The sequence below is a fragment of the Penaeus chinensis genome, chromosome 28 (genome assembly GCF_019202785.1).
Source record: "Penaeus chinensis breed Huanghai No. 1 chromosome 28, ASM1920278v2, whole genome shotgun sequence".
In the NCBI taxonomy this organism is placed as follows: domain Eukaryota; kingdom Metazoa; phylum Arthropoda; class Malacostraca; order Decapoda; family Penaeidae; genus Penaeus; species Penaeus chinensis.
This window is the reverse complement of record NC_061846.1, coordinates 11,594,739-11,607,238: the sequence shown is the minus strand read 5'-3', so window position 1 is coordinate 11,607,238 and position 12,500 is coordinate 11,594,739. Positions and strand designations below refer to the sequence as shown.

Genomic DNA, 12,500 nt, shown 5'->3' with positions numbered 1-12,500 from the left:
CTGCATACAAACACAGCTCGACAGACTAAATCCATACATTACCTAGACACTAATATCACACGACACTCTTCTGTTTAGCGAAGGAGTATCATTAACAAACAAACAACTCATATGCTACAGTCTTGGTGTAAATCGCCTCTCGGAGAAACAAATTAACGTGAGAGACTCTTTTCAATAATATATAGTAATAGGGTCTGTTGAAGTTGCGAAATATCTTATAACATGTTTTTAGGATGACCATTTCAGACTAAAATTCGAATTTATCAAAACATAAGAAAAATAAAACTGTAAATCGAACATATTCACTGATTGTTAGAAATTATCTGTTGAGTCATGGGCTTATTAGCGATGCATTTACTTGCGTGCTTCTAAAGTTCTTAGATATTAATATATACTTCAGAGAATGCTCTTTTAGATAAGCAAGGGTGCCATCAAGAAATTTTAATATGAAGGCCGAAATCCAAGATGGCCGCCAATGACATCCGTAAAACATAAAATTCATAATCTAAATTTCTAAATAAGGTAACACAATTAACAAAATGCCCATTCTGATTAGTTTTAAGGTGTAGAATTTAGTAAACGCATGTAGTTCTATGCAAGAAGTAAAAACATTGAAATGGCGACCAAAATTCAAGATGGCTGCCAACCACATGCCATAAACTATAAGAAAGTAATAGGCTTGTTCACATAACAGTCTCCTCCTAATTCATTCACCAGGTACTGGTCTGACAATTTTGCAAAACCTTCCACTACATGCCAGATCGTTAATAGTTGCTCTTGGCATCTCCCACCTATAGGAATGGTACTTCCTGACCCATGAGTTGGTCTGATGTGCCTGTTTGACCGTCGCCACATTTCGTACTGGTCGGTTGGGATGGACGCTGTCATCTAACTACCTAGGTCACGTTTTTCGTATTAAAGGAAAACTCTTGTACTATTTTTTTTTTTTTTTTTTTTTTTTTTTTTTTTTTTTTTTTTTTTTTTTTTTTTTTTTTTTTTTTGTAACGAGGACATCTTCTGATGCTGGGTTTTCAAGTTAGGTCTGAACGGCAGCTGCCATGGCCTTCTGATTAGCTTGTTCATTATCACAGTCACCAACACGTGCAGGTAAACTAGTACAAATTTATCATCTTGAAAGCTGGCGTCACTGCAAGCCATTTTCGAACTTCCCACAGAGCCCACAGAAAACGCCAGAGAAAGACGACGATAACCACCGAGTTCCTGCTCACTTCAGTCTTCACTTCACTCCTTATTCAGATTTCGAACCATCCATTGAGCCTGTATGTCACTTTGGGATATATTCACCATCGTTATCGTAAGTACTGTAGTTTGTACTTCCAGTTCTGATACCTAGAGTCGAGGAGCATTTCAGGTAAGTATGTGGGAAATCTTAATATGGCACACATTTACATTTACGGATTGCTTTGAATTGAGAATAATTGCCAAAGCCAAATAAGCATTAAAAGTTTTAATTCATCAAAGTTCATAATGCATTAAGGCCTTTAGTGTTTTTTACTATTATAATTATTATCATTAGATTTCTTCTATCACCATCTTCAAAATCATATTACCAATGCTGTGGCATAGCTTAGATTACTACTGCTTACGCATTATTGTTCTTACCACTGTATATGAACTAGCATACACATACACACACACACACACACACACACACACACACACACACACACACACACACACACACACACACACACACACACACACACACACACACACAAACACACACACACACACACACATACATACACACACACACGCGTGCGCGCGCGCGCGTTCATAAAGTCAGATTTAGAATTCTGTTTCGAAAAGCAAGACAGAGTACATCATTGCGTGTTTAGTTCCTTGTCTATACCGTATCGTTTCAACATTTAAAAGTCTATTAATGTTTTACAATATTCATAAATCATTTTAGATAGATAACTCACCCATCATATTTTGAATTACATTTATATTATGAATATTAATAATATCATTAGATTAGTTTGCCATTCTTCTTGTTAAAATTACTATAAGGTCGGCAATTTAATTTCTATTTATTTTCAAATAAAAAATCAAATAAAGTAAATTTGTATACCAAGATAACAGTGTGAGTTTAAGATATAAGGACATATTAGTGTTTAATTATATTTTACATTTAATATAAACAAGGAATTTAATATAAACATGGTCTTCCGGGCTAAAACATTATTTACAGTGCAATGCAGTGATTTATTTTATGGTTGCCCCGAGGTTGCTAACACAATTTCAATATGAATATACAGTAAATGTTTTAGTAAAATTGTTTGATCAGTTGTGGTCATGAATTATGCACCTTTGAGACTATCTTTCTGCATTACTTCTACCACTCCCATTTCAAATGCATATGACTGACTTTCGTAATAATGATAGTAATGACAATAAAATGATAATTCTGAAATTGAAATATCTTATTTGAATAACATTATCTATACAAAAATATACTGCATAAAAAGCCCTTAAGTATAGTTTTACTTAACCGCAGGGAAAAATCTGAGGCAAGTTTCCTTGCCTCAAATCCGCATACATAACATAGCTTCTTATTTAATTTTATAAATGAACCTTTCAAAGGGGAAATAAAACAAGATATAAGCATAGACATGCATGCATAAACAGAGATATAGACAAATAAATCAATATAGATAGATAGATTGGTTGATAAACACATATATTTATATATACAATGTAGAGATGTGTGTGTGTGTGTGTGTGTGTGTGTGTGTGTGTGTGTGTGTGTGTGTGTGTGTGTGTGTGTGTGTGAATATATGTATGCGTGCGTATTTTGTGTAGCATCCCGAATCCTCTAACATTTATGATGTTGCCTCGTGGTCACTACAAAACACGGTATCATCGAAAGAATTATTCTTAATTTCACATAAAAAAGTAAATGCAAAATCATTGATGTATTTAATATGTTGGTAGAATTTTTAATTACATGCAAAATATTGCTGAATCTTCAAACCTGACCTATATTCAATACTCGTCGATTCGCTAGACTGTGGAAACTGAAATGTATTTCTCTGATTCAAACAACACATTTAAAAAAAATTATATAGTGTTCGTATGGCAAGTGGAAATTGCTTATGGTTTTGCATCTTTTCGTATCCACGTCCGAAATTGGATAGTTCCAACGATCACAGGCTCTGTAATATCAACAAATGAAGATACACAGCTTTTACTTTGATATATTTGAGCTTGTAAGGTTTTATCATTGAGATAAAAAAATGATAAAAGATATTCATCCAGTCGAAGTCATATGACTCGGACACATTTGAAATTCTTACCATGTCGGTCCAGCGATTGAAATGATTGACTTGAAATTTTACCCATATAGAGTGAAAATGCATCTGATGTACTGTTAAAATGGCAAATAAACATTTTATGCAACTTTGTATAAGAATAAGTTTGTGTGCGTGTGTATGTTTATATATCTGCATGTACATATACTGTGTGTGTGTGTGTGTGTGTGTGTGTGTGTGTGTGTGTGTGTGTGTGTGTGCATATTTATACATGAATTAGGTATATCAATGTGCCAATTACTTTCTGTAAATGCTGCCCACGTGTCTCAAAAGTCATATGTATTCCTAGACTTTTAACTGAAATGCTTGGTTTAATTTGACAACTTTCAAATTCCCTTTGATTGTGTTTGTGGGGATTTTGGCTATATTTTGTTGGCTGCCACTAAAGACGCATAATGTTTTATCAGGATTTAATTTGAGGCCATTATTATCGAAATACATTATTTCTTATCAGTTCATTTAAATGGCTAACATGGACAGTGTGGCGGATCTGAGAGTCGTTGGTATATTGAAAAATAAGACAATTGTTTGCAATGATTGATAAATCGTCAATCAATATGGTGAATAAGATCGCACTTATTATAGGGTTGTATGGGACACCGAAAGAGACTGGTTTCTTAGATTATAAACTTTTACGAATTTAGACTGATTGCGTTCTTGTGGTTAAATCATTTCTTAACCACAAGTTCTCAATTCCATGTTTTTATATATTGTTATGCAGGTTGTTTGGATGGCTGTCTAAGGATTTTGATGGATCGCACAATGTGAATAGATTTTTTTTTTTTTTTTTCTATAGCATCAATTTTGGTTTTGTTTTTTAACAGCTCTGTGTCAGTGGATAGCTTACCTCTGATCCCATGCTGCATTTCTGATATAAGGCGATTGGCTTCTGAGTTTGTTGATAATTAACTGTAACTGTATTTCTAGTACTTTATATGCCATTTAGAGTAAAGTGATTACACAATAATTATTAATTTGATCTGCATCTCCCGATGTGTTGGGTAGGTACCATCCTGATATGTTATATGAAAAGAGTTCAATAGAATGCAATTGCGGGTAGACTTTATTTGATGAATCTAAAAGAGATGCTATCTACTCCTATGCTTAGTTTCGTGCAAGTGCTTTATTGTTAGGACTTGTTTCTACTCCTATTGGTTGTGGTATAAAAACATTTGTTGATAGCGTTGTTCTTGTTGTATTTTGAGGGGCCGTGGAAGCACGTTCTGTACTACTTAAGGAACCTAGGCAAGTGTCTGTGTGATGCTTTTTATCTGCTGCTAATGTTTAACTTTTTCATGTTTCTTTGGCGTCTTGTTTACATTTATTGTTTTTTTCTTAAAGTGTGTAGACAGGATAAATATTTTAATATTTCTCTCTATATATATTCAGCCTGAAGGGTAATGTCAGATCTGTCAGATCGCCTCGATCCTAAATGCATCAAGAGCCGTCACCAGTGATTCTAGAGACTCAAATAGGATAGCAACATCATCGGCAAAGTCAAGGTTTGAGACCTTGATATTCCCCAGTCTTGCTCCACACTGACTTTGGATAGTAGCTCTGCCCATTATCCAGTCCATGCAGGTGTTGAAAAGGACACAGCCTTGCATCACCCCTGAATTAACAGAGAAGTTTAACAGGCCCCGAGTCAAACGCCTTCTTGAGGTCGATGTAGGCTGCAAGCAACCCACGACCGAACTTACAACGGCGTTCCACAATTACTCGAAGCGCTAGGATACGGTCTATTGTGGCCAGAAGTGAATCCAGATTTCTCCGGTCTCTGGTGCCTCAGTAGGTGGTCGCGGATCCGTTTTAAGAAGAATGTGGGCGAAAACCTTGCCTGGTATACTGAGCAGTGTAATGCCACGGTAGTTGCTACAGTCCCAACGATCCCCTTTCCCCTTCCAGAGAGGGATGACCTTGCCCCTCAACAGGTCAGGGGGAATGGAACCAGACTGCCAGATGGCAGTCAAGACTGCATGCAAGCCCCGTGTCATAGGTTCACCCCCAGCCTTTAGCAGTTCAGCAGGAATATCACATATGCCTGTGGCTTTCCCACTCTTCAGCTTGGAAATAGTTTTGAAGTATACCCGTAGGGTAGCCACTACCAGCCTATGGTCAGTGCCACAGAACTCGGCACTCCGGTAACCCTGCTGACAAGGATATGGTCGATTTCCTTGGCCACGTACCCGTATCATGTCCAGTGATGTTGGTTGGAGCCAGAAATCCTCATTCATTGGGACCTAACAAAGTCCCGTTGAAGAAGGCTTTTCTTGCTGCCGGGATCAGCTCCCGAGCCATGGGGGCCGACAGACTTTTCGTAGACAGCTCGATCACAGCCGATACCGCATTGAAGTAGCCCAGAACAATGTGAGTGTCACTGAATGCCACTGTTGTGAGTTTGGCGTAGAAAGCCTCTTTCACATTGAGTTTGCAAACATCAGTAGGAGCATACACAGCAATAAGAACATGAGCATATATATACAAATATACATATATACACATACATATATATATACATATATACATATATACACATACATACGTATATATGTATATTTATGCATATATATTATATGCACGTACATATACGATTATATATATATATATATATATATATATGTGTGTGTGTGTGTGTGTGTGTGTGTGTGTGTGTGTGTGTGTGTATTTATTTATTTATTTATGTGTGTGTGTGTTCTCATACTTTACGTAAGAGATTTTAATTATTTCATAAGCAATCAGTTATAGGATACTTCTAACACTCTTTAATTCGAGAAATAAGTTACCTCACGAGCAATTGATTGTTATGGAATGTATTTATTATTTATTCCATATAATCGGTGGGATTGAAATGTTACTTGCTTATCATATTCTTTCTAGCTTTCATTCTCGTCTTTTGAGAAGGGAAACTGCGAGTCACTGACAAAAATAAATGGAAAGAATAGCAAAATAAGTTCACTAATTATTTGTTATTCATTTAGCACTTAATACCTTCCGTATTACGGGTTAATCCTCTTACTATATCATAGCACAATAGTTCACTAACAGTCACTTCACGAATAGTCACTTTACGGAGAGTCATTTCACTGTCCTAATTCGCATATTTTCTTGCAAAACTTTTATTACTTTAGTGTTATTTGTTCATTACTTTGATAGTTTATGACATTTATCAGAGGATATTGGTTTCTGCAGGAAACAGCACACCAATTCGGTTTATATATCACTGACCTGGATTTCACTTGTAAACAGGCTTGTTAGACCTAAGGCACATGCTACGTTATCTTAGCTTTACTTTGACATTTTTTTAAATATTTAAAGGTATTTTCTTGTCATATATTGATATAGGAAATGAACTGTTGTTTATCATTTAAAGTTTTTTGTTCATATGCATTCATATCATCCATCTACCTGTCAGCATAGAATCACAAAGGTAGGGCCGTGAGCGAAAGAAGCAATAAGCAAAAATCATTTCTCGCTGAAACTGAGCCGCTTTCCACAGACCGTTTCGCCGCAGCACAACCTCCCGATTGACCTGATGAACGAATGGAGGAAAATCAAGGGTGCTTCCAAATTACTCTTCACTTTACTAAATTTAGGTACATGGGAAACTTTTCCTCGAACGTATGCATGTGTAATCCACATATGCAGTACTCATAGCCATATCTGGCCATCGATTTATCTTCTTATAGATCGATCTATCTAGCTATTTACCTATTTATATATGTTCATATCTATAACTACCTATCTAACTGTCTGTCTGTTTGTCTATCTATCTGTCTATCTAACCCTGGAGATAATAATTTCCGAAAGTGCATCGAAATAGTCGGAAGCGGCGAGGAAGGGAGGAGGAAGTGACGACGTTCTGCTGTTTGTTCTTCTTCCTTGTTCCTTTGATGCGGACGGCGCCAAAGCGTGTGGTTTTCGGTGCCAGATTCCAAGTGTAAATATGCCATACATACGTAGCTACATACATGTATACATGTGTGTGTGTGTGTGTGTGTGTGTGTGTGTGTGTGTGTATGTGTGTTTGTGTGTGTGTGTGTGTGTGTGTGTGTGTGTGTGTGTGTGTGTGTGTGTGTGTGTGTGTGTGTGTGTGTGTGTGTGTGTGTGTGTGTGTGTGTGTGTGGTGTGTGTGTGTGTGTGTGTGTGTATGTGTGTGTGTGTGTGTGTGTGTGTGTGTGTGTGTGTGTGTGTGTGTGTGTGTGTGTGTGTGTGTGTGTGTGTGTGTGTGTGTGTGTGTGTGTGTGTGTGTGTGTGTGTGTGTGGTGTGTGTGTGTGGTGTGTGTGTGTATGTGTGTGTGTTTGTGTGTGTGTGTGTCCGTGTGTGTGTGTGTGTGTGTGTGTTTGTGTGTGTGTGTGTGTGTGTGTGTGTGTGTGTGTAATGTATATACATATATAAATATATATGTATGTATATATGTATATATAAATACATATATAGATATATATATATGTATGTGTGTGTATCTTCTTTGGCTACAGTTTTTTCCATTTTTATATGGGGTCTCTGTTCCGTCATCGCCATCGCCGCTCCCTTCGACCGTGTACCAGGTTTTGGTTTAGCTCTTTATTCCGAAGGTCTTTTAGTTTTCTATCTTTACAGCTGGTTTTTGGTCTTCCCCGTTTCCTCTCGCCTTCGACCAGGGGTGGATCCAGAACTTTTCTGAAGGGGGGCAGTTGATAAAGGGGAGCGCTTATAAACCTTCGGTAATTGATTGATATTGTACCATCACTATGTTGCTGTAGGAAATAATTTTAGCTTACACCGTAGGTCATGCTCACTTTGAGTGGATTGAAAATTGTTTATGGAAAGTTTAGCCATGCTACTTTTTATACCCTGCCACTACCTCGGCAGAGGAATATTGTCATTCTATGTTTTATAATGATTTGTTTTATAATGATTTGACAGTGAGAATGATAATTGCCGATTATATGTTTTTGGATGATCCGAGAACGATGAAGCCCATGAGGTTCCTCCGTCAATATACCAAATGTCATTTCATAGAAAAGGGGCGCCGCACTTCCAACGGGTCGCCAAGACCAGTTACAGAGCAGCGAGGGGGTGGCAACTGTGGGCAGTTACCCCCCCCCCCCCCTAAATCCGCTTCCGCCCATATCCATTAGCCTTTTACTCGCAAAATCCTCTTCCCTCCTCATTACGCAACCATACCACTGTGGTCTACTTTCCTGTACTTTCTTTGATATGTCTGCTACCTTTACAGTACCCCTTATGGTCTCGTTTCTACTCAAGTTGTTTTTGGTCACTCCACAAATCTACCTAAGCTACTTCGAATTTTCTTTCCTCGCCCTTTTTTATTGGCAAATCTCTGCCCCGTACATCACTGCAGGCCTGACAACGCTTTTATATACCCTTTCTTTCAGTTTGAAGTTAACTCTCTTATCACACAAGATCCACGACGTTCTCCAGTTTGCCTATGCTGATTGGATTATGTGGCTTAACTATACATTCATGTCTCTATTTCAGCTTCCTCTCAACCCAGCTTTGGCGTACCCACCAAAACAATATCTTTCGCAAAAAGCATACTCCATGGTACATCCTCCTTTACTTCGTTGGCCAATACATCCATTATTAGGTAACAGAAGTATGGACTAAGCGCTGACCCTTGATGAAATCCTACACTTATCTTTTCTGCAGTTCCTACACTGTTTCTTACTTGTGTTGTTACATCCCTGTGCGTATATTTTACTAACCTTACATATTTTTCAGCAAATCCCTTTTCCCGCATGGGTCTCCATACCTTTTGTCTAGGTACTCGGTCATAAGCGAAGTGTAGATCTTTCGGTTTTTCTGCATACGTCTCTATCAGTTGCCTTAATAAAAAGGTGGCATCTGTCGTACCTTTAATTGGCATAAACCTGAATTGTTGTTCACTGACACCTGTTCCTTTTCTTATCCTTGCATCCAGCCCTTTCTCAAATAGCTTCATGGTGTACCCCATTCATTTTATCCCCCGGTAGTTTCCGCAATCCTGTAATTTCCGTTGTCCTTATATATTGGAACTAATGTTCTTTCCCTCCATATGTCTGGTATCTTCACGTGTTGGTAAATCTTTCGTAAAAGGTCTAATAGGATGTCTACACCCTCGTCACCCAGGCACTTCCACGCTTCAGTTGGGATCTCATCAGGTCCCACGCCTTTCCCAAACATCTTTTTAATTAATGCTCTCCTTACCTCTAAACTTGATCAATCTTCTGGCTCTATCTCATTCGGTGTTCCATCCTAGGGTTTCTGGGATTTTCTATATTTAATACGAAAGTAAGAAAATATCACTTTCCCTTGTTAGTACACTCCCATTGTTATCTTTAATATGAACAATGTCTTTAGGTGCTTTGTCCCTAGCCTTTGCAATTCTAAAGATGTTTTTCTGTCCCTCTTTGGTCTCCAGATCTTCAAAGAATTTGCTCATTGCTTCTGCCTTTGGCCTTGCTACTGCCCTCTTGGCCCTTTTATTTGCCTCTCTACTTTGTTCAGTTCCTACTCTAGCATGGGTTCTTTGAGCCGATTTCTTTTCGTTTATCATTTATTGTATCTCCTGTTTCCACCACCAAGTTTCTTTATCATATGGTGGTTTGTTTCCTGTTGTTTTGCCTAGCATACTTTCGGCTCCTCCAAAGATAAATCTACTATTTATCTCCCACCACTCATTTACAACCTCTCTCAATTGTATTTCTCTAATCACGTTTTCTTTGAATCTGGTTTTCATTTCGTCCTTTTGTAGCCCCCACCACTTGATCTTGGGCATTCCCTTTTTCTTTCCTCAGTTTTCTTCTTGTAACATAAAGTCACACACTAACAGTTTGTGTTGGGTGCCTCCATTTTCTTCATAAGCTACTCTGCATCCTTGAACTTCTTTCAGATTCCTTCTCCTGCAGAACATATAATCAATTTGTGACGCCTTCCCTCCATTACTATAAATTTCGTAGCTATGCTTCCTGAAGAAAGTAGGAACTATTGCTAGCGCCTATGCTATTGCAAAATCTATGATGCTTTCCCCTCTATGTATTCTAGATATAACTCTCTTGTCTGGTTCTATATGGCCATTTAGATCACTTCCCATGACTAACTTCTCATCCTCGCTGATAGACATAAGCATTTCTTCCGTATCTTGAAAGAACTTTAACTTTTCTTCCTCCTCATAACTTGTCTGTGGCGCATATGTGCTAACAATATTAATAATTTCTTCTGCTAAGGCTACTATAACTTTCAAATAACTTGCCCGATCTTTTGACTTCAACTTTGTTCTTCATAACACTACTAAGGATAACACTTACGTCAGTTCTATGAATCTGAGCGTATGCCAGATCTGAGACGTTGAAAGTATTCGGTCATTCTTTTTCTTGCAATCTTTTATGCCAATAAAAAATAAAGGAGGGAAAACTTAACTTTGAAATTAAAGTTACATGTGGCACGACCATGAACCATGGCTAACCCAGCCGCAACCCACCGGAGATACACTATGGCAACCGCTTGGGGGTGCAGGTGAAGCTCGTGGGAGTCTTACTAACAGTGAAATAGGAATTGTAAAGAAACTTTGATTACCGGTGTTTTATCTTGAAAATTCTACACGAACACACACACATATGGCTGGCTGCCGAAAGGTTTTCCTCGTCTGATTTTATATTGAGTTAACCTCCTTCGTTCTTTTGTCTTATCCTCTGAGAAATAGAATCCTGCTTGGCAGAATAAAGCAACGCAGTTCACCGATTTCCTTATACGAATATATTCTACATTGTATACATACATAGAGAAACACATTGTTGCTTCTTTAGATAGGTCAGCGTGGGGTCGCCAAGTCAATAGCGGGCCATTCTGCCGAAGATTTGGGTTGTTTTGTGAAATAAAATCATGTATTTGCGATTTATAAAGTCACGCAATCATGCTGTAAATAATATATTGGCCATGCACAATTTCTAAGTCAACATTATAATCATTCCATATTTGTAAACAAGAAATTCACAACACATATACTAGATTCATCTGCCAAATATTCAATCCCACAGCTCTTGCTCCGGCTGATATCAACGTTAGATTATAAACTGATTAAAACTGAACCGGGAATCTGCTAACAAATACTTGAATGGATCTGGCAAGTCTGAAATCTTTCAGCCAGTAGCTCACACACAGATATGTGCAGACACACACACTTACGCACACAGACACACATACGCGCGCGCACACACACACACACACACACACACACACACACACACACACACACACACACACACACACACACACACACACACACACACACACACACACACACATGCGTGTGTACATATATATATATATATATATATATATATATACACACGTGCGTGTGTGCATATGTATATATATATATATATATATATATATATATACACACACACACATATGCGTGTGTGCATATGTATATATATACATATACATATACATACACACACATGTGCGTGTGTGCATATATGTGTGTGTGTGTGTGTGTGTGTATATATATATATATATATATATATATATATATATATATATATATATATTCACACACGTGCGTGTGTGCATATATATATATATATATATATATATATATATATATAACTGCCGTGATGGTCCAGTGGTTAGAGCACTGGACTCCGACCCTCATATACCCGAGAAAACGACATATCGCCTTCAGAAGGGAAACGCAGGTGTCGTAGGGGAAGTCGCCGCCGTGACACAAATGCGAGCGCGCCGAACCAAGATTGATTAGGAAGGCCATCCAATCAGGCAGCGGTGAGACTGCCAATTAATTTCTTAAATGATGAATTATTAGAGACCGAGTTCCTGCAATGGCTGCCGAAAAAAAAAAAAAAAAAAAAAAAATATATATATATATATATATTTATATATATAAATATTGCATACATGTATGTAATGCGAGCATGTGTCTGCATATAAACAGTTGTTGTTTTAGATTACTGGCATTTCAATTGTGAAAACAAACATTTATACAGAAATTTATCTCTTTGCTATGTATTAATTTTCCAAGAATATAAGCGAAAACGTTTCTTTCTTCTCACTTCCCTTCTTTTTTTCTCTCGACGCTACCCTCCCATTTTTTCGCTCTCCCTCTCCATCCCTTCGTTTCCCGCCTGTTTTACCTCTGTTCTTCAGATACTGACACCTTGCAT

At 37.8% G+C, this 12,500-nt stretch overlaps 2 protein-coding genes across 2 annotated transcripts; both read right to left on the bottom strand.

Annotated features, from left to right (window-relative positions):
• Positions 1 to 7,929: 7,929 nt before the first annotated feature.
• Positions 7,930 to 9,280, bottom strand: LOC125039975. Its single transcript, XM_047634381.1, has 2 exons — positions 8,849 to 9,280; positions 7,930 to 7,995 (listed from the first exon to the last, which is right to left on the bottom strand). The coding sequence occupies exons 1-2, from the start codon at positions 9,278 to 9,280 to the stop codon at positions 7,930 to 7,932; spliced, it is 498 nt and encodes a 165-aa protein (XP_047490337.1).
• A 17-nt stretch (positions 9,281 to 9,297) lies between these two features.
• LOC125039974 lies at positions 9,298 to 9,874 on the bottom strand. The gene is made up of 2 exons (XM_047634380.1): positions 9,625 to 9,874; positions 9,298 to 9,488 (listed from the first exon to the last, which is right to left on the bottom strand). Exons 1-2 carry the CDS (start codon positions 9,872 to 9,874, stop codon positions 9,298 to 9,300), a joined length of 441 nt encoding a protein of 146 aa, XP_047490336.1.
• Positions 9,875 to 12,500: the final 2,626 nt, after the last annotated feature.

Bases quoted from the DNA above. Each gene is read 5' to 3' on its own strand.
- LOC125039975 (XM_047634381.1), bottom strand. From the start codon at position 9,280: ATGAAGCTATTTGAGAAAGGGCTGGATGCAAGGATAAGAAAAGGAACA. The intron at 7,996-8,848 runs GTGGGTACGCCA...GCCCCCCTTCAG, and splicing joins TTGCGAAAGATATTGTTTTG to AAAAGTTCTGGATCCACCCC.
- LOC125039974 (XM_047634380.1), bottom strand. From the start codon at position 9,874: ATGATAAACGAAAAGAAATCGGCTCAAAGAACCCATGCTAGAGTAGGA. The intron at 9,489-9,624 runs GTGATATTTTCT...TGTTTGGGAAAG, and splicing joins GAGTGTACTAACAAGGGAAA to GCGTGGGACCTGATGAGATC.